This window comes from Thermobia domestica, chromosome 5, assembly GCF_964235325.1.
Source record: "Thermobia domestica chromosome 5, izTheDome1.hap1.1, whole genome shotgun sequence".
Lineage (NCBI taxonomy): Eukaryota > Metazoa > Arthropoda > Insecta > Zygentoma > Lepismatidae > Thermobia > Thermobia domestica.
The window spans coordinates 87,791,735-87,815,418 of record NC_137458.1 but is presented as its reverse complement, the minus strand read 5'-3'; the positions used below and the strand labels follow the sequence as shown (position 1 = coordinate 87,815,418).

Here is a 23,684-nt window from a genome sequence, read left to right as displayed (position 1 = left end):
ATATCCGTATTACTGTGTACAATTCGTTGCGCCGGACCGGATGATTATGAAGTATGACTATTTAGGTGGAATGCATAATAGTTTCTAAGTAATTTCTTAAATCAAATGCGATAGGTCTCATAATTTTCAAGCTTGGATGTTTTAAAAGTTGATGTTTTGCATTTCGGTGGTTCGTAACTGAAGGCTATAAGGAATATCTCCTGAAGTTTGGTGGTGGTAATTTTCTGCGGCCTAAATATATGTACTTTATGCTACGAACGAATGTAAAACTTTTTACATGAACTCAGTTTATTTATTTTCATGAATTTGTATTTTTCAGAGCAATCAGTGTGATGTTAGGTGATGCTTGGAAAAAGTTGGCGCCACAACAAAAGGAATACTACGTTCAGGAAGCTCGTACTTTGGCTCAAGAGCAGAAGCGTTTATATCCAGACTGCTGGAAACGGAAGCGTTCTCATTCAACAAGCTAAGTAGTTAGCTTATTGCAGAGATTAGAGGTTGACTGATAACACAGCTTTATCTGACTGCTCAAAATTTGAAGAAAGAATAGTATGCAAACCGTCTATATTCGAAGAATAGATTAAGGCATTCACTATTGTTCAAGTGCCTGCGTTACAGCAGGATTTAAAGATGTATAGATCATTGTTGTGTCTCTAGTATGCTACACTCATAGGAAAGAGTTTGCATATATCGATAAGTGATTTTCTATTCAGAGTTTTCCAGTAATATTACTTAATTTGTATATTTAGTGTTGGTTTCTCCATATGTTCTATTTATTATCAAAAGTAGAAATGTTTTGAAAAGAAGTTTTCGAGATTTTTTATACATTTTTTTTAGACTAAATCTTTCGTTGCCTTACTTTAGTTGTGGTATTTTTTTTAATCGTCCAGTGTTATATGAAAATTTTAGGAATAATTTATGTAATGACATCCAGTAAAATTTTTTATCACAACCCGTATATCAGAAGTTTAGTACACAAAAAGATGCGTAATTGTGTAATCGTGTATAATCAATTGTGTAATTTTGGGAAAACTTTTTTTTTTCTGTTGCTTTTGAAAAGAATCACTGGTGTTACACGTTATCATCTTGGAACATAAAGAGATTGTATATTAAACAAATTATTTGTATTTCAGAATGAACTAGATCCATAGTTAATTCTAAGAGAAGATAGAAATATATATATATATGTATATGATGTATATATTTATATCCATACTACTAAATGCTCTAATGTTTTGTGAATATGCCATATATTAATATACATTTTTTTATATCCAAAGATTTTTTTAAAGTGAGCGTTTTATAGCAATAGGTGCTTCCTGATTGTGACATGTAGTGCTACGAACGTTGAGAGGTCGATTTATAAAACGTTTCAGTTGGAAAGTCGTTATTTAGACTTGACGATGTTAGTGCAGCATTTTGGCGTCAATTATGAAAGCCAAAGCTTTGTGACATAGGACGAAAGCATAAGGAAACATGATCTCTTATTCATATAAACCAAGTCTTTCACTTGATCTTTTTTTAAAAAAAAAATAAATAAATAAATAAAAACGTGTGTTTGTATGTGTGAGAAAAAGAGAGAGAGAGAAAGTAAGAAAATTATATAGAGTGGATGATATTTCTGTATATACTTTGTTACATTATTTTATTTTTACTTCTCTATGTAGTTGTGTAAGAAGTATTATCCCTTATATAGTAATCAGAACAGTTATTAGTGCCTTGACTAACAGAATAGACGTTGGGAAGGTTTGCATTTCGTTTCTTCTGTTGATCGTTAGTAAAGATTATTTTGCGCAAGGAGTTGGCTTCATGGTGTTTTCAGAATACAGTTTTGTTAAATTTCTCTATAGTGCCTTAATGAAATAGCTTTATCACCCACAGTGTAATTTTCCTTCTTAAGAAAGAGTGTTCTGTTTGAATTATTACGTATATGTTTTATATATATAGATATATATATAGGTAGTTGTTGTAATTTTGTGATTTTTTTCTAATTTGTATACATATATATACATAGAGAGTTTGTGATTATTTCTGTATGGTTCGTTATGTAGAAAGTTTACAGTGATAATGATTCTATTATACAGTTACTCCTGTAGTAGTTGTTGCTAGTAATAGTGTATTTTCTAATCAAAGTAAAGTTACACAGCTCTGTTAGAACGAAATTTATGGAATAGTTGCGTGAAAAGATCTATCATTGGCTAAAGCTGTTTTTTTTAAATATGAAAGATAATCATTGGTTGAAGTATACATATAGATGTATATTTTAGTTGTGATAGTATGTCTCCTGATAATCATACTCATTATTAATACGTCGTAAAATATATTTCCTTATTTAAGAAAGGTTATGAAGCCAAATTACTGATTTGTTTTTGAAACATTATGTTAAAAATTTGCTGCCTCTGCTGTTGCATTTTTTGTGTTTCTCTAACTTAATTGAATTAAGAATCAATTTCAAAATCAGTTTAGAGTTAATCTGTTATTTGTTACGATAAGAGTGTCGGTCATGAAATTATACATGCTATATACTAGAATATTTAAAATCGTACCTACTCAGATTAAGTTTAGAGCATGACAGTTCGTTCCAATTGTTGTCGCAAAGCAGTGTTTATTTGTTTATTGGCATTTGTATAAATTATTTTGTTAATGTAAAGAAAGTTATCGAAAGTTATCGCCTGTTTTAATCATATGGATGTTTTTGACTACCTTTCTATGGCCTTTGACATCATACGCTAAGATATAATGATTGATGTGCATTTATATATTGAATGAGTGAAATTCTTTCTCCAAAGGATGTCTTGTTCATTTCTAAAAGTGTGTATACGTTTGATTGAAACATAATATTTTTCAGTTTGAATAATGCTTTTATTGTTAAAATAACAACTTCATAATAGGTTAGTGCAAGAGACGCTCAATTACATGGTATGATATTATCATTTGCGTACGTTTCTGTGGTAACATTATTTTTTTCAGCTCAAAATTTGTTGTAGTAAGGCAGTCAATACTGCATTTAAATTGTTTCTTTTATTCAACATTTGTTACCTTATTTAAGTAATAAGGGTTATTGTGGTTGTCTTCAGTGCCGTAACTACCTCGCGCACTTCGTTCGCCACTTCCGGTTCTACTGTTGAGCGTCAGGATCGTACTATGGTATGCAGAGTATTTGTTGAAATAAGGCAGGAAGGGAATGTCCGACTAAGAAGTTAATCTATAGTAAATTTTTTAACACAGAAGTTCAATAACTATTAAAATTTAACTTACCTTCCTGCATCGTGTAACATTTATACAGCATTTGTGCAGTATTGTCTATAGCAAATACTCAAATTAACTTAAGGATATAATTGGTAAAAGTTTGCATGGTTGAAGAACAGTAATATGTTTTGTATTGATAACACATGTGCAAAGAATTGTTCAGGCACAATATATGTTCCGTTTAATTTCTTTAAAAATACATTTGGACACTGCTGTAATATGTATATACTTGTGTTAAAAGATGCTGTAGTCGTGAACAATTTATTCTGTTATATCTTTGAAACTGCCTAATTATATGAAGAGAAAAATTATAAAATGAGAAAGTTCGTAGATATATCAAACTATTATCGACTGTGATAATCAGTAGCTTTTTTTTTTTAATGTGTGCGCGTGCGCGTATGTAGCTTCCATTTATTACTGTATAATTGATCTCAGCGGATTTCTGACAGATTCATGTGGAAACCTTTAGACAAGCAGTCTGCTAACAATGTGTTTGTACATTTTTATATACTTTTAATGTATTATATAATGGCTTTTGTATTCATCAGTCACATTTGAAAAGTACATAAGCAGAAGTATCTAGAAACGGTTTATTTCTCGTACACAGTTAAATGTGTAGATGTTACATTAACTTGAGAAATATAAATGTGAATGGAGGTAGAGGGAAAGCATACGTTGTGAAGAACTAGGAGAGTGATGTTTAAGTAAGCGTTCTTTTTTCCTCCTTTGTAGTGAATTAGACAGCTTTTTATTGCTATTTGTGTCTTGCCGGCATTCCTGTCTAAATTTAGGAATGGAAGACGTATTTAGGGAAGCTTGAGTACTTGTTTTGTTACAAGGTAAAAAAAATATTGTTTAAATAAGCTTTTTTTTTTTTTTTTAAGATTGTACTTGAAAAAAATTTGTAAGGGTTATTAATAGAAGTGCTTAATTACTTCGATTTCCTTCTTCAGGTTGAGAATGTGTTAGTTTCTGTTTCTGTACTTTTCAAATAATTTTAATTACTCTGATCTCATGGCATTAAAATAAACTTGCGCTAAGAAAAAGAATAGCAAAACTTTAAAAAAGAAGCTTGATTTTGATGTAATATGAATGGAACGAAGGAATGCATAGTTATGTATTAAGCTTTATACCATATTTCATATCTATTGAGAAAACTGGACATTACATCTGTTTCACATGCTTAAAAAACATCATTATGTTGTCTGTAGTTCTGTTGAATTAAAAATATAGATGTATCAGTTTCAGTAACCTAGGCAAAATTCGCGTAATTACTTGTTCAAATACAATATTATTATATTATTATTTTTTAAATTCAGTCTTACTGACAAAGAAAACAAAGTGTAGATAAAATATAAGATCGTCTTATGTTGCATGTTCAATTTTTGATTAGAAGTTTAGTGAGCGTTGACTACTGTGGTTGTTTTTTATTTCTATCTTATCAATCTTTCGCGAACAATAAAGTGTTTTAGGAAATTGATAAATTGTAGACATACGTGTTGTATTGTTTTCGTAATTGCTTTCATATCAAGGTTTCTTAAAATTTATTTATTTATTTGGATAATTCATTTTGTCCAGTAGAATTCGACAGTGATTATTTCTTACGTTTCCTGATTCATCGTCGGTTTCTTTAGTAATTTAGTTATATATTTATGAGTTTAAATATTAATTCGGACTCATTCACGTAGGTATCAGACGATTGTAACTTGGAAGATCCTGTACATTCAAAGTTCGCAGAGAATTATACTTCATTTGTTTCATAATAGCTTTTATATTTGAAATAATAAATACAAAATTCAGCTCGCTTAAAATGTCAGTGCATGGAAGTTATTGAAGAACAATAATATGTGGTATTATTATAGTATCGCTAATATATATAATATGTACTTTGGCTGAGAAAAGAAGTATTCCATTATGGTACTCCTTATTAGTGTTTTTGATCTTTCGAAGAGATTTCTGTGTCCTTCAAAATACGGTAAGTATCTAAAGAACTACGTAAATTCCCATAAAATGCCTGATAAAAGAAGCCCCATAAGTAATTGGTCATTTGACTGTTCGTTAGACGGGATTGGTACGTTTAAATGAACCTATATCTAATATATACTGCACTAGAATAAGTTAGTATGTTAACACAAAGATAGTGGCTGGTGTTTTCTGTCAGCGTCTTTGTGCTTTTTAAGGTATACGTAAATGAAATTTTAAAATAAATAGGGTATTGCTCCGTGCGCTGTGCGCTTATTTGGGATATATTAGCAAAGTAGAAATAAAACTTGAGCGTGGTATTGTAATCGTTAATTACAAGAAAAGTAATAGTGTCCATTGAAGATTAATATAGTGCAGCAAATCCTGGAGTTAGAGTATTATATATATTTCCTACCATGTAAAGCTTACTTTTACATATGCATTCCTTCGTACTGATATTTTGGTCACGTTATGATGAAGTGAGAAAAAAAATTCGATGCAGTTGTGTGCATGCCTTTTATATGTGCCTTAATATGATTCTGTATACAGAAGTCCGAATTGCGCATTGTGTAAGAAGACTTCGCAAGCAGATTTTTGATATAATGCTTCCGCATCGCTAATGTATAAAAGGAATTATATATATCGTTTGGATGTTCCATATTTATACCTTGGATGTAATAACTTACAAAAATTACTGCTATTTACTACTGGAGGCATCACCATAGTTTATAAAAGTAACTTTGTCAAGAATTAAAGTGTCAAATTAAATCAGTTTGTTTATTGATATAAGATTGAATGATAACAGTAAATAATATTTAAAATCTTTCTTGGATAATAACACAGTTCTTTCGGCGGTGGGAGTCATATGTTTAGCCGTATTTTCATTCATGTTACTGATATGTATAAGTCAAATTCAATTTTTTTATTAATTAGAGTAATCGGGTTTATATTTAATTACCTGAATTTCTAATCTCTTCTTCTTTGATTCATGCTTTTTGTATGTCATACTAGATACTAAAAGTATGTTCGTTTATTTCTTCACTAGAAGTTTAAAGAGACCTTTTTTTTTTTTCCTGGTAGAGGTAGATTAAATCGTATAAAATCGTGTGAAAGAAACATGAATTTCGTTTTGCTTCCGTATATCCTTGTTCTTAACAACAATAGTTTCCAGGGTTATAAAATTTCACCAAAGAAAGTAATCTTAGCTAATCTAAAAATAATTTTTTATACATATTTTAGACACAGAGTTGAGCTCACTCTCAAACTGAAAAATTCAAACGACAACTCACTTTCATTCAAGTTACGCTCAGTTTCATTTCACCTCGGAAACTCGAAATAAATTTATGATTTAAGTCTATAAATTTAAAAAGAAATGTGAGAAACGATTGCTATTTACAATTCGTAAATACGGTAATATAGAATCGATAGCTGGTTTGAAGTAATCGTTCAAACTACATTTCAAGATATTCTTTGAGCAAACATATTCGAGAGGGAACAGGGCCTTTAGCTCAACCACTAAATCTTTTAATAGTAGTAGTCAATAGAACAACTATGTTTAAAAAATAACGTTATTAATATAATTGAAATTTAACTTTCCATCTCGTTGTCAGGTTGCCGTGACTAATCCTTGATTGCATTGACCGTACACATAGATAATAAAAACGTACAAAATTCATGAAAAATCATAATTATGGTTGTGATATTATTTGGTTTACTTTTATACTTTTGGTTTCCTTCTTTTATTTCCATGCTTGTTGACTTTTCTAGCTCATGAATTCCTATAATGAAAATAAAAAGGAAATAAGAATTCGATTGCAATAAATGAATTTGAAATGGAGCATAACTTTGCGTACAAAACTAAAGCTACCTTTAATGGTTCGTAACTCTGCCATTTATGAAAAAGTTATACAACCCATATTTTGTATAATTTTGATACCTGTGAAGACTAAGGAAGAAACAAGTGTGTGATAATAATGGAGAACGTATAAATGCTGTTAAATTTAAAAGGTTATTAGCGTTTAACGAAAAAAATATATCCAAAAATGAGACATATACCAATCTTACTCAGATGAACAGAATTATATGCGGGAGTTTCCATTGGTTTTTGTTGTCTAGTATAAGGAAAGCTTTTCGCTGTATTTTTGGCATTTCCACCAAATAACGAATAACGTACTATGTTTTCTGTAATCGGTCACAAAAATAGTTTTGTAAGCCTGTGAATTGTCTGAAACAGTTACACGAGTACTGGTTCTGCCGCTGTTGTTTTTATCTGTTATTCTTATGCCCTAGCACATAAGAACAACAAATGGCAGAAATGCTGTTCATGTAACTGTTGTCAGACAATTCAAAAGGCTTACAAAACTATTTTCGTTACCGATTACAGAAAACATAGTACGTTATTCGTTACTTGGTGTAAATGCCAAAAATACTGCGTAAAACGTTGCTTATATCAGCCAACAAAAACTAATAGAAACTCTCACAGCTAGTAAATAGTTATTTCTGATATGCGCGAAAGGCTATGTTCTTGGTATTGAGAATTTGTGTTTAAACATCTCATTTTTTTGCTGTGTACTTGTTCCTCATTAGTCAAGTATTGATTTATTCACGTGCTTAAAAAGTTATCAGCTATCTTTGAATTATTTTATTCAAAGAAAATGATCAAATATTGTAATTTTAATAGCACTAAAACAGAACTTTAAAAAAAATGAACATAAATTACTAATCGGCAAAAATTACTCACAATTTAATGTGAACATGCTTCTGTATTGTTTTGCTTTTAACTTGCAAAGAAAACTTTATAATAATTTATGGTCCAGTCTTTTTCATAACGAGCGCGGTGCCTCAGTAGTAGAGTGTTCATGTCCGGCGCTTGGGGTCCTTGGTTCGATCCCAGCTCGCGCTGTGTGGACTTTGTGGTGAACAAACACCGTACTCGTGGGGTTTTTTCGGGGTTCTCCCGTTTTCTTCATTCCACCATTTCATTAATTTCTCATCATCACCGTCTCCTCTAGCCTAGGTGGCATAACTGTGGAACGTAAAGCTCAAAAATTTAATTTCATTCTTTTTCTTTTTCATAACGAACAAAAAACTTCCCAAAAATTTTGCAGGTCAAAAAAAATAATAATAATAATAATAATAATAATAATATCATTCCTTCGATTAAAGTAAAGTACAAACCATCTTGTAGGTTACGTTTATACGTAACTGATCTATCAGTGTTATTAATATGACAAAGTAATTGTATTCTGTGGTGGTGTCTCTAGTAGTTGTTGAATTGTTGAATCCAGTTTTAAAATTCGTTATATAGTTTATCAAAATGCTGTTTTTAAGTTCTCATTTGAGTAGCGGCATTAATGTAAATGAAGGCGTAGCTTACTAAAGACATGTCTAACAAAGCTTCACAAATTTCATTGCAAATATGTATGTTTTTTTGTAGATGAGAGTTTTGTATTTTGTTGCAACTTAACTAAGGTATACATTAGAATAAATATATGTTTTGTTACCTATTAGAGAAGATAGCAGCGAGGTGTTGCATAACTGAGAAACACGCTTTTGTTTTCCAAGTCTTGCATATGTTATTAGTATTTTGTAGATGAATATTAATTGAAAGAAAAGGTGATGTAATTTACAGAATTACATTGTTTGTTTTTAGAATTATGTGCTAATAGAAAGGTTTGTGTATTCAAAATTTATGCCAATGCCTAAGTCACCCGTTGATAATTGTTTTGATCGTAGCAGTGTTTATCATTCTTTGTACAGGCTTTATTACTTTTCTTCGGTAGATGGCTCAGTGGTAGAGCGTTCACCTCTGGTGCATGTGGTCCCTGGTTCGATCCCAGCTCGCGCCTAGAAACTTTGTGGTGGACAAACACCATGTGCGTGGGTTTTCTCGGGTTCTCCCACTTTCTTAATTCTACCATTTCCTTCATTTCTCATTATCACCGTCTCCTTTAGCCTAGTTGGCATAATCCTGGTACGTAAAACAGATGTCATTTCATTTTTTTCTTCGGTAGACAAAATATTTATTATTTGAATCCGTAAGTTTCATTTTCAGATCCATTATTGTATGTATTCTGAGAGCAGTATTAGGAAATATTATTTTATAATAATTTACCTACTTTTCCTGTGAAATTGAAAAAGTAAAAAAGTATTGAAAAAGTAAAAGTAAATAAATGAAATTTATAGTTTTGTTCTACGCTTATATTGTGTACATGACTTTAGATTAGGAAACTTCCACAAATTTATATTGACAACGTCATATGGACGTTATTATCCAAATTTACTATTGCTAGAATATGAAACATCGATACCTGATCGCTTTACTCCCTATTGTGCCATCTACATCCTTCATCCCATTTGCTATCTATCGTGATTGGTAAATATCAACTGTTTTATTTAAAGTTCCGCTATTACGCTCTGTTGGTTTTCAGACGTCCTGGTTTAGTCTCTGATCTCTGTTCCTTCATTATCTGTTCCCTCAAATATTGTTCAAAACTCTCCACATGCCCCGCTTTTTCTCCAAAACGTAAGTTAGTATCATTCGTGCGATATTTGAAAAAGACAGCTAATAAAACACTTTGTTTGGTGTTGAGCTATTATTTAATTACTTCTGACAATTTACCAGTAAGCAACTGCGTAACCATGACTGTACTGGGAATTTTCATAGAGAGTCCCGGTTTTTAGTATAAATTTACATAGGATGTACCAGTCTTTAGTTTAAAATATGGGGGACCTGTTAATTGGTAGAGTGTAGAATGATATATCAGAGACCTGGAGAAAACGTACTAACGCAATAATTAACGCCTGTATTTGAAGGTACCTTCCTAACGTTCACATTGCCGAACTGAGGAGGAAAACCGTAAAATGAATGGCTCCAGAATGCAATCCCGAGATACCCGATACATCTCCGTTACAAAGCGAGGTGGCCAGTCTTTCACCCACACATTTGAAGCTGCCACTCTATTGTTAAAAATGGATGTGAATCACTTTGATCGAGAAATTGATCTTTAATTGTAGTACGAATTGATAATGCCAATTGCTAACCTCAAGGGGCATAAAACAAACAATGAAATGGGACAACAGTGGAAGAACGAACGTGAAGACGTTAGTTAAAGAATGTTGATATTGAACTTCCACCAGGAGTCAAATCCAGATCCACGCTCATTATAGGCCATGTCCAAAAGTATGAAGTGCACATTTCGAGCAAGCATGCTCGAAATATATAAATGTAGTGCCCACTAGATTATGTACATTCAAGTTAACTTTTGATCCGTACTTCATTCCGGCGCATCATCGTGGTAGAACATGAAACATTTATAACCCAAAAAAAAAAATTTCGCGTACTAAATTTTTTTTTCTTAGAAAAATAATTTTCCAGTTATAGTAATGATAAATATATTGTATAGATTGACAATATGGAGCAACTATAAAATGACTTAAGTGTTTCTTTCGTGTGTACCAACATCTTTGCCGTACCTGTAAATATTTGTCATTTCGGACCTCACACGCAGATTAAGAAGAGCGGAGCGTAAAGGCAATCACAGAATACCCATTGTGTTATATGCAGAATAAACTTATAACAGCATAGAAACCAACTAACCATTGGCGATGTTCTATTTTGTTAGGCATGCTTCCGCGAAGGAATATTTATTAATTGCCCAACATCTATCTTGATATACACCCGCTCTCTCTTCTACATGCTTCCCACTGCGAAAATGGTTACTCAGTTACAAAACAAATCCCCTCGTCCAAGTATAACCATAAAAGAAACTACTAATATAATAAGAATTTTATTTAAAAAAAAAAAAAAGTATGTATGTTATTGTTCGGCTACACGGAAGGATTTACGTGTTCATGATCATTTCATAGTGGATACAGTAATGGAATTATATGAATTAAGAGGAATTTGTGAAATCTTTGATAAATGTGTAGAAAGAAATTTGACTTGTATGTCACTTTTGGTCAGCTGTCAGAAATGCAGACTATGCGGTAATTGGCATATTACGGTACCTTAAATAAACCAAGTACAAAAAAATATGGTAGCTTTGAAAGAAATTTATTTGTTTAGAATTAAAACTAGAAAATTCCGCCTGTCTACCTCCGAGTAAACATTTGCAACTGTAGCTGTAGACATAGAGTGATGAATAACCTAGGTGTTCATTATTCTAGCTTTGAAGAAATTATTTGGTTGCTTTCCCTACACTATTTTGAATTTCATGTTTGCTATTTTTGTAACAATTTGATATTCCACTTATAGAATTACTAATTAGTATTTATCAAGTTAATTATTATAAGATCAGCTAACAAATATTCACCTCAACAAAAATACTAAAAATATGCGTTTTAAAATTTTATTATTATATCATTTTGACAGTATCGTTGTTCCTGCTGCGAGGAGCCACCATCTAAGTACATAACGAGTACAAACGTAGCCTACATCCTCGCACACTACGCACCATACGCTCGCAGACTTGTGAACTTGGGCCTTTTGACGCACACTAGATGACGTCAGTTCCGGAAATACGTTGAATGCGCACTTGTATCTTTTGAACATGGCCAGAGATTGAAAATTAACGTACTTTGATTTGAGTAACTGCACTATATCAGTGTTGAATCGGAGTGTTCAGCAATACAATCGTATCGCTGTTCTGATTTTAGGAATATCCTGACGATTTTTCCCATTGATTTTGTTACGAACTAAGGAATGGTACTTTCAAATAAAACAACTTATTTACTTGTTTCTGATTCCAGAAACCGGTTAAATAAATCTTGGATAGTGTATGGTAGGCTTTCAGAAATCTCTACAGTGACAAAGTAAATAGATTCTGTACAAGTGGTTTGCCATATAATTTGTGCTATATATTTATTTTTATTATTATTTTATTTTTAATAAGGAGCTATTGACTTAACAACGCACTTGGCAGCTATGATATCGTGTATTAGTGTTGATGTATTTTGGTGAAAGTTTTTTTTTCTTTTCTTTTTTTTAAAGTAAATAGTTGTTTTCGGAATATTTGCAGTCTCGTGTATGTATGATTTTGTGATTTCTCGCCTTTTCTGTTTTGTGGAAAATCATTAATTATGATCTTCCTGTTATATTCAAAAGCGTGTTTCTCAGGGTTTAGTTATCACGAGCAGTAAATGAGATCTCAGCTGGTAAATTCAATTCCATCCTTAAAATTCTTTAATTTTATGAATTATTTCCCTTGCAATTATATACATAGTAACTGATAAAGTTCAGGTACTATACATGTTTTAATTTGTTTTTAAATTTTATATAGACAGTGACATTAATTTTTTTTTCTCTATGCAACATAATTATCTATATGTGTTTTAATTATAAGAAAGAAAATGATAATCTGAACAATATTAAATAGAAGTTATTGCCTTTGTATATGAAAAAAAAGTGAAAATATATTCACATATTTCATAATCTGTAATGTATTTTATTGTCATATCTACACCTAAAAATGTTACATACTTACATAATCATTGACTGTTCTACTATCACTGCCAAATAAGAGCGGACCAGACTGTGTCACGTGATCAGGTCAAAAGTCAAGTTGCTTCCTAAATCGAGTCTGGATATTACAAATCCAGGTGTCAGAAATATCAAGCACGTAACTTCAGCCCTGGATAATTCGAAAAAGGGCATATACTTTATCATGATTATTTATTATACTCAAATAACTTGCTTTTTGACAATGTTTCATCCATATTTTTCTTACGTGCTATACATCATTTTTAAGCTCTTCATTATGTTTTTTGCAATAAGCTTTCAATTAGCCATCTCCTTATAGTTTTTGAGATATATATGGATGAATTCATTTTTGTTCATTGATTTTCCATTAACATTAATGTTAACATTTTGTGCTTTTTTAAAAAAAAAAAAAAATAACTGTTTCATCCATTTTTAGGACAGTTTGCTTTCGGAATATAGAATCTTCATAGCCTCTTCTACATTTGATCCGAATTTCAGCCATCTCCCCTAAAGTCTGTTCATATCATTGCAACCAGATAGACCCTTTGACGTGTAGGGGCGAAGTTGTTATTGTTAATTACATTTTAAAAATTCTATCGTACTTTCCATTACATCTTTTTGTAAACAATAAATGTTAAGGAACAACACAATCTATCGACTAAAATTTTAGTTTCTTGTCACATTTTTCTGGCCGGCCTGTATTCTTGGGTTTTCTGCTTCTTTAGAAATGATTACTAAATAACACTTTCATCATTGATTTCCCAAACTTTTTGACGAATGGAGCATTCATTAGGAGATAAATTCGGCATTAAGTCTTACTGTTTCTTATTAACTTTCAATATATATGTACTTCTCAAATGTCCCATACATCACACAGTAATTTACTTATTGACAGTGCGTTAATCACAACAAGAATAGCTTCATACAATATAGTACCTAATAAGGTATTTAATAACTTATAATTAATACGACTTTCACTGAATATGATGCATGGCATAATGTCTCTCCACCAAGTTACTGAAGGATCTCCCGGGTCCTCTTAGCCACATGTAATTTGGGATTGTCTTGCAGGAACAGCACACTCTTGCTATTCGCCAATCCTGCCGCAATGTACGGAATTGCAGAAAATCGATTCAGCAGTGATGGTCTGACCAGGTGGAAAGAGCTCGTAATGCACCACCATACAGACAACATAACTTTTCGTGGGTGCAGAGGTGTGGAACAGGGTCACGTAGCGAGAACCAATGTCTAGTACGCTTGGTGGTGTCATAGAGGACCCACTTTTCGTCACCAGTGACCAAGCGATCAAAGATGTGTGTGTTTAGGTGCCGACTGAGTAAGGACAAACAGGCTGTCATTCGTAGCTTGTTGGGTGACGACAATGAGTGAGGTACCCATTTGCTTAATTTGTTTGATTTCTCTATCCCATGCGGGTGCAGTCTGACAGTTTCAGCGGAAACATGGAACCTTTCTGCAAATTCATCACACGTTAAATCACTGTCCTTGATGGTTGCTTTCAGGACTTCGTCATCTAATATATATGGTTGTTCACTGCGAGGTTCATCCGAAAAGTTCGCATCTCCCGAACGGAATTTCTGGAACCAATACCTGGCGGTGCGTTCTTTCGCACCATTCTTCCCAAATGCCTGGCATACGCAGCGACTTGATGCAGTAGCTGACAGGAACACTTTAAAGTCATACAACAAACATACGCGAACATGCTGCTTCGATACCTCCATTTCTCTTCGACACTGGGCGAGCTATTACTGCTCTGTACGTAACGTACCAGTATTACTAACGGTCGATGAGCAGATTAATTCTTGATCGCTTAGCAGGCAGGTGCGTAATTTCGTTTCCTCTCTATGAACGCATGATTAATGGGACCTCGAAAATGGGAAGAACGTTTTCGGTTACATCGTACTTTGTAAAGGCTAGACAATAATATTTGGTATAAAAGGTATTCCGAGTTGAGAAATATTGTTTAAAAAAATATCTTGAGGCAAGAAAATTACATTTCTCAACTATGGAGAAGAGTATTAGTAAGGACAATTTATATTTCTGGAGAACATTTAAAAAAATCGAATTAAGACAAATTCCAAGGCGGATAAAATATGATGATGTATTAATGAGTATTGAGAATGCAGAATCTTTAAAGATTTTTTAACAATTCTTTTAATTTAGATTCTAATCAATATACAAAATGTGAGGTTATGAAGTTGAGATAATTTAGTAGCAACTTAGGCATGTCTATTTGTATTCCAAATATCACGGAAACTGATGTAATTCAAACAATTAGAAAAATTAAAGGGAGCACTACCCCTGGACCCAATAATATTTCGTACTACATAATTGAAGCCTGTGATAATGATATAGCAACAAATTTATCGAACATTCATAATATTTTATTGAAAATCGAAATATTCCGTAAGAAGTGGAAACAAGTATATGTTGTGCCGATTTACAACTCAGGCGATTGTAATAACATTAAAAACTTTATTCTTATAAGTTTAATAATTTTTTTTAAAAATTTTTGAATTAATTATACATGAATGTAAAACATATTTTAATAGAAGCATAAGATGAATTCTACAAAGGCAAATCGATTGTAATTAATCTTATTCACTTTACTGACGTTACATTAAACGTAATTTTATTTTAATGAATATGACAAAAAAAGAGATATATTTTAGCTTCAAGGGCATGCAAATTTAGAAAGTAATACTAACTTTTTTTTAAAACTGAAACTTTTACATTGTTCAGAAAATATTATTTTAGTACATTTACCATTTTTATTCGATCTTAATTAAAAAAAATTAATTAAAGAATTTGTATATTTTTACCTCGTGACATGGGGCCTAAGTTTACAATTGACTTACTATTTTACTTGTAGCCTATTGTGTCAGGTGATAGCATGTTATATTTTTACAAGTGTTATACTTTTGCTTAAGAGCTGTTCGCAGCACCCAACATAAAGTTATTATTATCACTAACGGTCATCCCAGCCCCGCAACACACACTGCTTTTTCATTAGTTATTACACTATGACGTAAAATAAAATGTTCCTTGTGCGTAAACTACGTTTATACGTTGCGAGAGCTGTAACTTAATTATTCGCCACAAACTCGGTCATGTGTAATTAAAGCATTTCCTACTAAAGTCGATACAGTGGCGGACTCACAAGGGGGCTCGTCCCCTACTAAAGGAAATGGCGAAACCAGAAGAGTGTGCGGGAACACTCGTCTCAATGCAAAATATAACTCTTGCTACATTATTTCAATGATACACCAAAATCTGCTTTCAGTTTATTTTTACTACAATCTACCCAATACTCAGAAGAGTTACAGCGGGTAACATTTTACGCTTCCTCCGACTTCCATACTTTTACACAATAATTATTGAGACCTTTTTTCCTGATGATGTGGCCTTCATCACAGCGTCAAAGTTAATGAATAAAAATTTCCAGAATGGACAGTCATAACTAGGCTCCGGATTCTTAGGTTCGAACCTATTTTATTCCTGTACAGTGAATGCAAAAAATTCGTGTTTTCTTTACATTTCAAGTTGCTATAAGTAGAACTATATTAGTTTTATAGGACCTAAAATGTCCTAATTGGGGAGTTAGGACCTAAAAAATCCTAAATTAGTTTTTAGAACCTATAACGTCCTAAAGGATTCTTTATAGTTATTTTTAACGTGAAAAATACTTTCAAACACGTAGTCAACCAGTTTTCAACAATGCAATAACAAGGTTTCCTTCACACAGCATGTTTCTTTGTGTTCTATGTAAGGAACTGTCCAAAACAAACCATTCGACGTTGGCCATCGCTGTTAAGAAAGCTTTATAATTGCCCTGCCCAAATGAAGAAAAAGATAGACTGAGATTGTTGGTTACAGACAGTGCAGTGTATATGTTGAAAATGGGTGAATGCTTGAAGGCTTTCCATCCTCGCATGTTGCACGTCACCTGTTTAGCACACGGACTTCATCGTGTAGCAGAAATCATTCGAGAATTACACCCAATCGTCAACGACATAATTTCATCTGTAAAGAAGGTTTTCTTGAAAGCCCCTAACAGAGTGGCTACCTTCAAGGATATGCCTCCAAACACACCACTGCCACCACAGCCCGTTGTGTCCCGTTGGGGAACGTGGCTCTCAACAGCACTGTACTATGCAGATAATTTTGAAAGCATTGTTCAGGTCATCGATTCGCTCGACGAGATTGAAGCCGCTTCAATCACGTCTGCAAAAAAAGCACTGAAGTCACAGTTTGCTGTACAACAACTAAGTTACATTAAAGCCAACTTTTCTCATCTGCCTCAAGCCATCACTGAATTGGAGAAGTCTCTTCCACTAACAGAAGCTCTTCAAATTCTTCAAGAAGTGAAAGAGAAAAAAGTACCTGGGAAGTTGGAACAAAAATTGCGGACAAGTTGGAGGCGGTTTTGAAACGCAGTCCTGATTTCACACAGATACAACTAGTGGGCCAAATTCTTCGTGGAGACAACGTCCAAGAAAATTTGCTATGGAATCCCGAGGAATTAGCCAGTATGAAATATGCGCCTCTTACATCGTGTGATGTGGAACGCAGTTTTTCTGCATTCAAGAGAATTTTGTCAGACGACAGGAAAAAGTTCACAACAGAAAATCTTGCCAAATATTTTGTTGTTCAGTGCCATTACAGAGAGTGAAGTGACCACTTTTTGCGCTATAGAAAACATAAAAAGTGCCGAAAAAACAATATTTGAACATTCGTATTTCCTCAGTGTATCGTTAGAAAAGTGAAGTGATATTTGTGGTGGTGTATAAAATTTCAAATATAAGAAAACTGACAAAAAAACTACTACTACTACTACTACTATAGTACGACAGGCCATACATATGTTAAACTATAATTCAGCTATCAAAAAAAGTCCAAGGTAAGAAGAGTTTTATTATTTTTATTACGCAGAAGACTGGTTAGAATAAAGCTTACTAAATTAAGGTTACCATTTAAGTATGAAATAGCTAACAAAGTGTTTAAAGTGTAGTAATATTCCGTTTTCAGTAATATAACGCTAAAATCCTTAACGGTGCTTTTAAAAACCTATAAAATCCTAAAATGCACTTTTTAAAATCCTAATTTGAATTTTTTGGGACCTAAAAATCCGAAGCCTAGTCATAACCTATATAGAGTGTTACAATATTTTGGGAACAAATTCTCCACATTAAAATAAGGGAAAAAGTTCATAAGTTCTTGTGCTCAAAAGTGGATAGTTTCGGAGTTATAGGGTGCTGAAAATGTGAAACAAGTGAACTTTTAAAGTTCATAGCTCCAATGGGACCTATCATAGTCGGAACTGGTATGTCAAGTATACAAATATCCATGTTTAAAAATGCTCCAGTACTTGCACACCGATTTTTAGAGAGGTAGGTGGAGAGTGATAAAGTACTCCCAAACAGCCTCTCTAAAAATGATTATACAAGTATAATACCGAAGGTTTTGAAAGATGAATATTTGGATAGTTCACATACTAGTTCCTCAGTGATGTCTTGACCCGACTACGATCGGTCCTATAGTAGTGGAACTATGGACCTTTAAAGTTTTTTTACATTTTCAGCACTATGAAACTATGTACTTCCGACCACAGGTTCATATGAACTTTTTAATATTATTTTGATGTGAGGAATCTATTTCCAAAATATTTTGACACTTTTTTGTAACACCCTGTATAGTCCTATTAAAAAAAAAAAACTTCAAATTGAATTATATAAAGGTTTTACGCAAGTTGTGAATTATATACAGGTTTTATACAACCTATCGAACGGGAGTAAAAATACCGTAAGTTATGAAAAAACATGCGGTATTCTCCAACTACTACTTTTCAAAATTACTGGTTTCGTTCCTGTTCCACCAGAGATACCTAATTAAAAGCATTATGTGCATCCAGATGAACAATTTGATGCTTCTTTCGTTCTTTTTTCATTTGAAATTATGAAAGAATCCGTGTGATATGCACATACTGCCTTGTTACTTCCGAGCGATGATAGGAGAGAAGGAAGTATGATGATCATTAAAAAAAAAAAAATTAAAAAAATCGAAGTCAACATTTCAACGGATTTACACGTTTCATGACCTCTACATACCGAAAATGTGATTTTGAATATCCGTTCGTCAGTCCTAATCTAACATATTCACTCGCCTGGAAATCATATCGTTAAGGGAATCCGCACCAAGTTTTAAAATTAAGAGTTTCTCGAATTTTCATCCTGCCCCAAAAATAAGTGTAGTTTACTGAAAGTTGAACGAAAAGTGATTTTTTTCGGAAACGATTCTCACGATTTTCTTTATATTTCATACACCAATATTAACAATTTTATACTGTGGTATAAGTCATCTTTCTGCGAAAATTACAAGAATAGTTTATTCATAGTGGTGAATACTTTCCTCAAAATTGATTCAGATTATTTTGTTTATCTTCATAAATATATATTTCATTAACAACCTGACCAAATATTATAGACGTATCTGTTCTGAAGAAATATACGAGGGATAGTAGTTAATGCTCCATGGATTGCTCGGAAGATTCTCTCGAAAACAAATAAAGTAATTTTGTTCACATTTCATAAATACATTTTTTCATTAATACCCCGACCACATTACATAACTAATTTGTACTATAGCAGAGCCAACAAGATATTGTCTCTGACGTTTCTTACCACATGCGGAGGGACAATGCAGTCCCTACTTTGGTACTAGTGTTACCAACCACGGTCACTCTATCTTACATTATTAATTAAGTTGCCACTATAGATGTACCGAAGAAAGCATTGACACGTGAGCAGTAGCAACCTCACTGCGAGCTGTCAGAGACCTTCTCTTGCAGGCTCCCCTATAGTGGAGTGTGGAGAAAGTCCACGAGCGTGGGGATGATGTTTTTTTTTTTTTTTTTTTTTGAAAATTTTCCTCAAAAACCAACTCAGGTGATTTTTTTTTTCATAATTTCATCAGTAAATATTTCAGTAATAACTATAATGCTGAGTAAATTATTTAAATGGGTAGTTCTGGATGAGTGTTTCTAGCATATGCGCGTTTCACCCAGGAGTTTCGGGTTCGATTCCCAAAGGAAGCTCATATGTTTCGGTTCCCCCTTTAAGCTATAGATCCACGTTTCATAAAGTCTCGGGGCTGAAAAGAACGCTGAACTCTAAAATAATCAAGCAACCAACGTGTATACTTTATTTCCATCTATGTCACTTCAGAAGTGTTTATTCTCCTTTCCAGGAAATGTTCTTAGATGGAACACCTATTACTACTATTCCGCCTTTTTGTTACAAATAATCTGGTGCTTTACTACCATTGAACTATTTAGGAGGAGTATTTTATTCGATAGTAGCTATTAATGTAAAATTAAACTAATTTTAATTAGTACCGTTTTTTAAATATTATACTGGTATTAACATATGTTGAAAACATAATAGTATCTGTAGGTTATACGTATATAAATTTGTTTTCGTATGGGACAAAAGTAAGGTGGTTCGTAGAATATTCTAATAAACCTGGGACCCGGGTTCGATTCCCGGCGGAAGCTCATGTAGTTCCGATTCCACGTTAGGGCCCGTCTCATATAGCCTCGCTGCTGAAAAGGACGTTAAACTAAAATCAAATCAATCTAATAATCCTGGGCTCCATTTGAAAAAAAAAGTTTTAGAAACATTGACCTATGCTGTTGGATTTTATTGGTCGTTAATATTGGCTCTTTTATTTGATATCATTTGTTTGATTTGTTGAGTTTAATGTCCCTTTCAGCAGCGAGGCTATATGAGACTGTATCTACTGATTAACATCGAATCCGAAGCACGTGAACTGCCGCCGGAACTCGAACTCGAGTCCCACGCCAAATGTGCATACGCTAACCGCTTAGCCACGAAGGAACTTTTGCCGTCTTTACAAAGAAAGAAGGAAAAATACTTCATGGAAAAAAGTCTTATATGATTATTGCATTGGATTTAAACAAACATCTTAATCATGAATTTATCTTACGTACCAACGATCAGTTTTTATGAAATTTTACATCCAGCAGATATTTAAGCTATTAATGTAGAATGGATATCGAACCCAGAACGAAGAGCAGCAAATGTGATTCATAGTGCTGTCTGTTTACGTGTAAGTCTCACACGACTTGCATTGAAAGAAGCGTGCGCAATATTTGCTTTAAGCCATCCACGTCATTTCTAACACTATGTAATGTTAGGCGTCAGACTATTGCTAATACCGTAATTATTCCTTTTTTAGTCTTATGCGCCGAAACATGGTAAATTTCAGATGTTGCCTAGCAACACTGCGAGCGAGTGTAGGTTTGTGTGTTGTGCATGCAGTCGGATGGAGGACTGCAAAGGACGGTGTTACAGGTGCGGCGCGGATATTTGCCGCAGTGACAGCGGACTGCATGAAGCAATGGAGGAGGGGCAAGAGGATGAGGTGGCAAATGGGGATGATATTGTTATTATACCACAATTTCCAGAAATTGGACAAATTGTTGATCCTGTAAGTATTTAGCTTCCTTTCTTTATTTTTCGCACTGCTTGCCAAAGTAATGACGATTTTCCAGTCCAAGGTTATGTATTACTTTCTCAGCAGAGCGTAGAAAGGATTCCGAAAAGTGGGAAGGCGCACATCACCAGCTGTATTCGTTCCTCGTATGTTAACTGGGTGATTTGTTACGTTTACGATCATTTCCTGTATCCTACTGTCTTGCTGGCGAAACACGTGATTCTTTCTTATTCCTGTCAGCTGACTCAAGCCTTACTTCACCGAAGTAAACAGTAATGTAGAAATGACTCTGCGTCTGCAGTCACTTTTCACTGTTATTGTTATTCAGAAGTTCTCATAACACTACCACAATATTCGTAATTAAGAGAATATTCAGAAACAACAGTGATATTCAGCCAATTTTCCAGACAGGGAGAAAGAGAGAGAAAGAAAGAAAACGAAATTAAATTTCCTAGTTTTCGTTCCATGATGGTGCCTAAGAAGGATAATTAATGAAAATGAAATATTGATAAAATGATGCTAGGAAACGGGAGAAGCCCGAAAAAAACACAGACACGATGTTCTCCACTTCTTCTTGTTCACCTGAATTATAGGTTGGTGGGTACATAACTAACTAACTCTATGACCTATGGAACCCGGAGGTTCAATGCCGCGTTCACAAAAGCTGTCCACTGACTTCTATCCTTAGCCAATTGGATCAAGTTTCTACTTTGCATTCCTATCTCTGCGAGATCCATCTTAATATTGTCCTCCCATCTGCGCCTAGGTCTTCCTAATGGTCGTTTTCCGATGGAAATTTTAAAACTTTTCTGTCCCTTGGAAGAGCTGTTTTATACTTTGATAAGGTCTCTCCTTCGTAACTGCATCTAAATATTCTATCCTTGATCTTCCTCTTCCTGGTCTTCCTTCTGCCTTTGCCTCTATCAATACGGTGATCCAACCAGGGTGCCGAAGAAGATGGCCAAGCATGCTGTTTCTTCTTTTTCCTATTATCTTCATGATCTGTCGTCCTTCATTAGCTTCCTTTAGTATGTCTTCATTCCTTTACCTTTCGTTCATGATATGCGTAGCTTAAATGAACACATCAAGCTTGAATAACCTAAGGGGGCGCGGTGGCTCAGTGGTAGAGCGTTCACCTCCGGTGCTTGGGGTCCCTGGTTCGATCCCTTCTCGCGCCATATGGACTTTGTGGTGGACAAACACCGTGCTCGTGGGTTTCTCGGGGTTCTCCCGTTTCCTCCCACTTTCTTCATTCATCACCGTCTCCTTTAGCCTAACCGGCATAATCGTGGGACGTAAAATTAAAGATTTCATTTCATTTTCATTTTTTGAATGACCTAAATTCGAACCAATGTCTTGTCATCAAAGCTGAGCGAAAGAGGGAGAGGAGAAAGGGAAAGTAAACCTACTACGGAGAAGAAGATATGGACATGAATATAGATAAGTATAAAGTTATGCATTAAAAAAAAAGAAAAAACTCATATGTGGTTGTTTCCGCAGTTCCTGTTGACAGCTGCTTCATTCCATGACATTATTTTAACCGATGGTGAGCGCGGTGGCTCAGTGGTAGTTTCCTTACCTCTGGTGCGTGGGTTCCCTGGTTCGATTCCCGGCCAAATAAGTCTGTGCTCTACAACATCGTGTTCGTGGTTTTTCTCGGGGTACTTCCGTTCCCTTCTACACTATCATTTCACCAATTCTCATCATCATTCCACCCATTCATCATTATTCACTTACCTTAATCATCCGTCTTGCTTAGTCTAAATGGCATAATCGTGGGACGTTAAACTGAAAGATTTCATTTTATTTTAATCTGTATTCCCCAAAAGCCTAAGAATCAGGATGCGAAATCCTGGGGGAATTACTTCCACTTAAAATTGAAATGAAACGAAATCTTTTTAAGTTTTACGTCTCACAGTTATGCCGGCAGGCTAAAGGAAACAGTGATGATGAGAAATAAATGAAATTGTGGAATGAAGAAAGTGGGAGGAAACGGGAGAACTCCGAGAAAACCCCCAACACGGTGTTTGTCCACTACAAAGTTCACTTGACGCGAGCTGGGATCGAACCAAGGACCCCATACAGAATAGGTGAACGCTCTATCACTGAACCACTTAATTTTTTTTAGAATATTCCCCATTATTGGGTGTATGTGAATAAAGTGACACCAGTGTCAGAAATTTGCAAATTAAGCACAATAATTCATATATAATTAACAGTTATTTAAGTATATTTAATGAATGAACTAGTGCTTAGCGATATCCTTAATTTTACATAGGCTAATGATTATTGGTATTCAAATACGTGAAACCTCAATTTCGAAACGTTCCACTGCAAAGAAGTTTCTTTTCTTGTTTTATATACTTGTCTACACTCTCGCCACTCATAATTTCGCACCCTGCTAAGAATGGTTAACCAATATTCAATACTTAATATATTTTTATTATTATTTTTAATGTTA

General features: G+C 33.8%; 3 protein-coding genes across 5 annotated transcripts in view; 2 read left to right on the top strand and 1 right to left on the bottom strand.

Annotated features, from left to right (window-relative positions):
• The window catches only part of LOC145685986 (HMG box-containing protein 1-like), a 39,707-nt gene extending 27,518 nt beyond the window's left edge, over positions 1-12,189 (top strand). For both annotated transcript variants that reach the window (XM_081758792.1, XM_081758793.1), the window contains exon 7: positions 320-12,189. In XM_081758792.1, coding sequence (XP_081614918.1) covers positions 320-470 — 151 coding nt within the window. In that variant the 3' untranslated portion in view covers positions 471-12,189. The remainder of the gene's footprint in view (positions 1-319) is intronic.
• A 1,635-nt stretch (positions 12,190-13,824) lies between these two features.
• LOC145685159 (histone-lysine N-methyltransferase SETMAR-like) lies at positions 13,825-14,430 on the bottom strand. The gene has a single exon (XM_081757512.1). The coding sequence runs from the start codon at positions 14,428-14,430 to the stop codon at positions 13,825-13,827; it is 606 nt and encodes a 201-aa protein (XP_081613638.1).
• A 6,536-nt stretch (positions 14,431-20,966) lies between these two features.
• The window catches only part of LOC145685984 (32 kDa beta-galactoside-binding lectin-like), a 200,589-nt gene continuing 197,871 nt past the window's right edge, over positions 20,967-23,684 (top strand). Inside the window, exon 1 of one of the 2 annotated variants that reach the window (XM_081758791.1) lies at positions 20,967-21,217. In XM_081758791.1, coding sequence (XP_081614917.1) covers positions 20,996-21,217 — 222 coding nt within the window. In that variant the 5' untranslated portion in view covers positions 20,967-20,995. The remainder of the gene's footprint in view (positions 21,218-23,684) is intronic. The other variant, XM_081758789.1, reaches the window with a different exon arrangement.

Coding starts and splice junctions, on each gene's coding strand:
- LOC145685159 (XM_081757512.1), bottom strand. CDS start 14,430: ATGGAGGTATCGAAGCAGCATGTTCGCGTATGTTTGTTGTATGACTTT.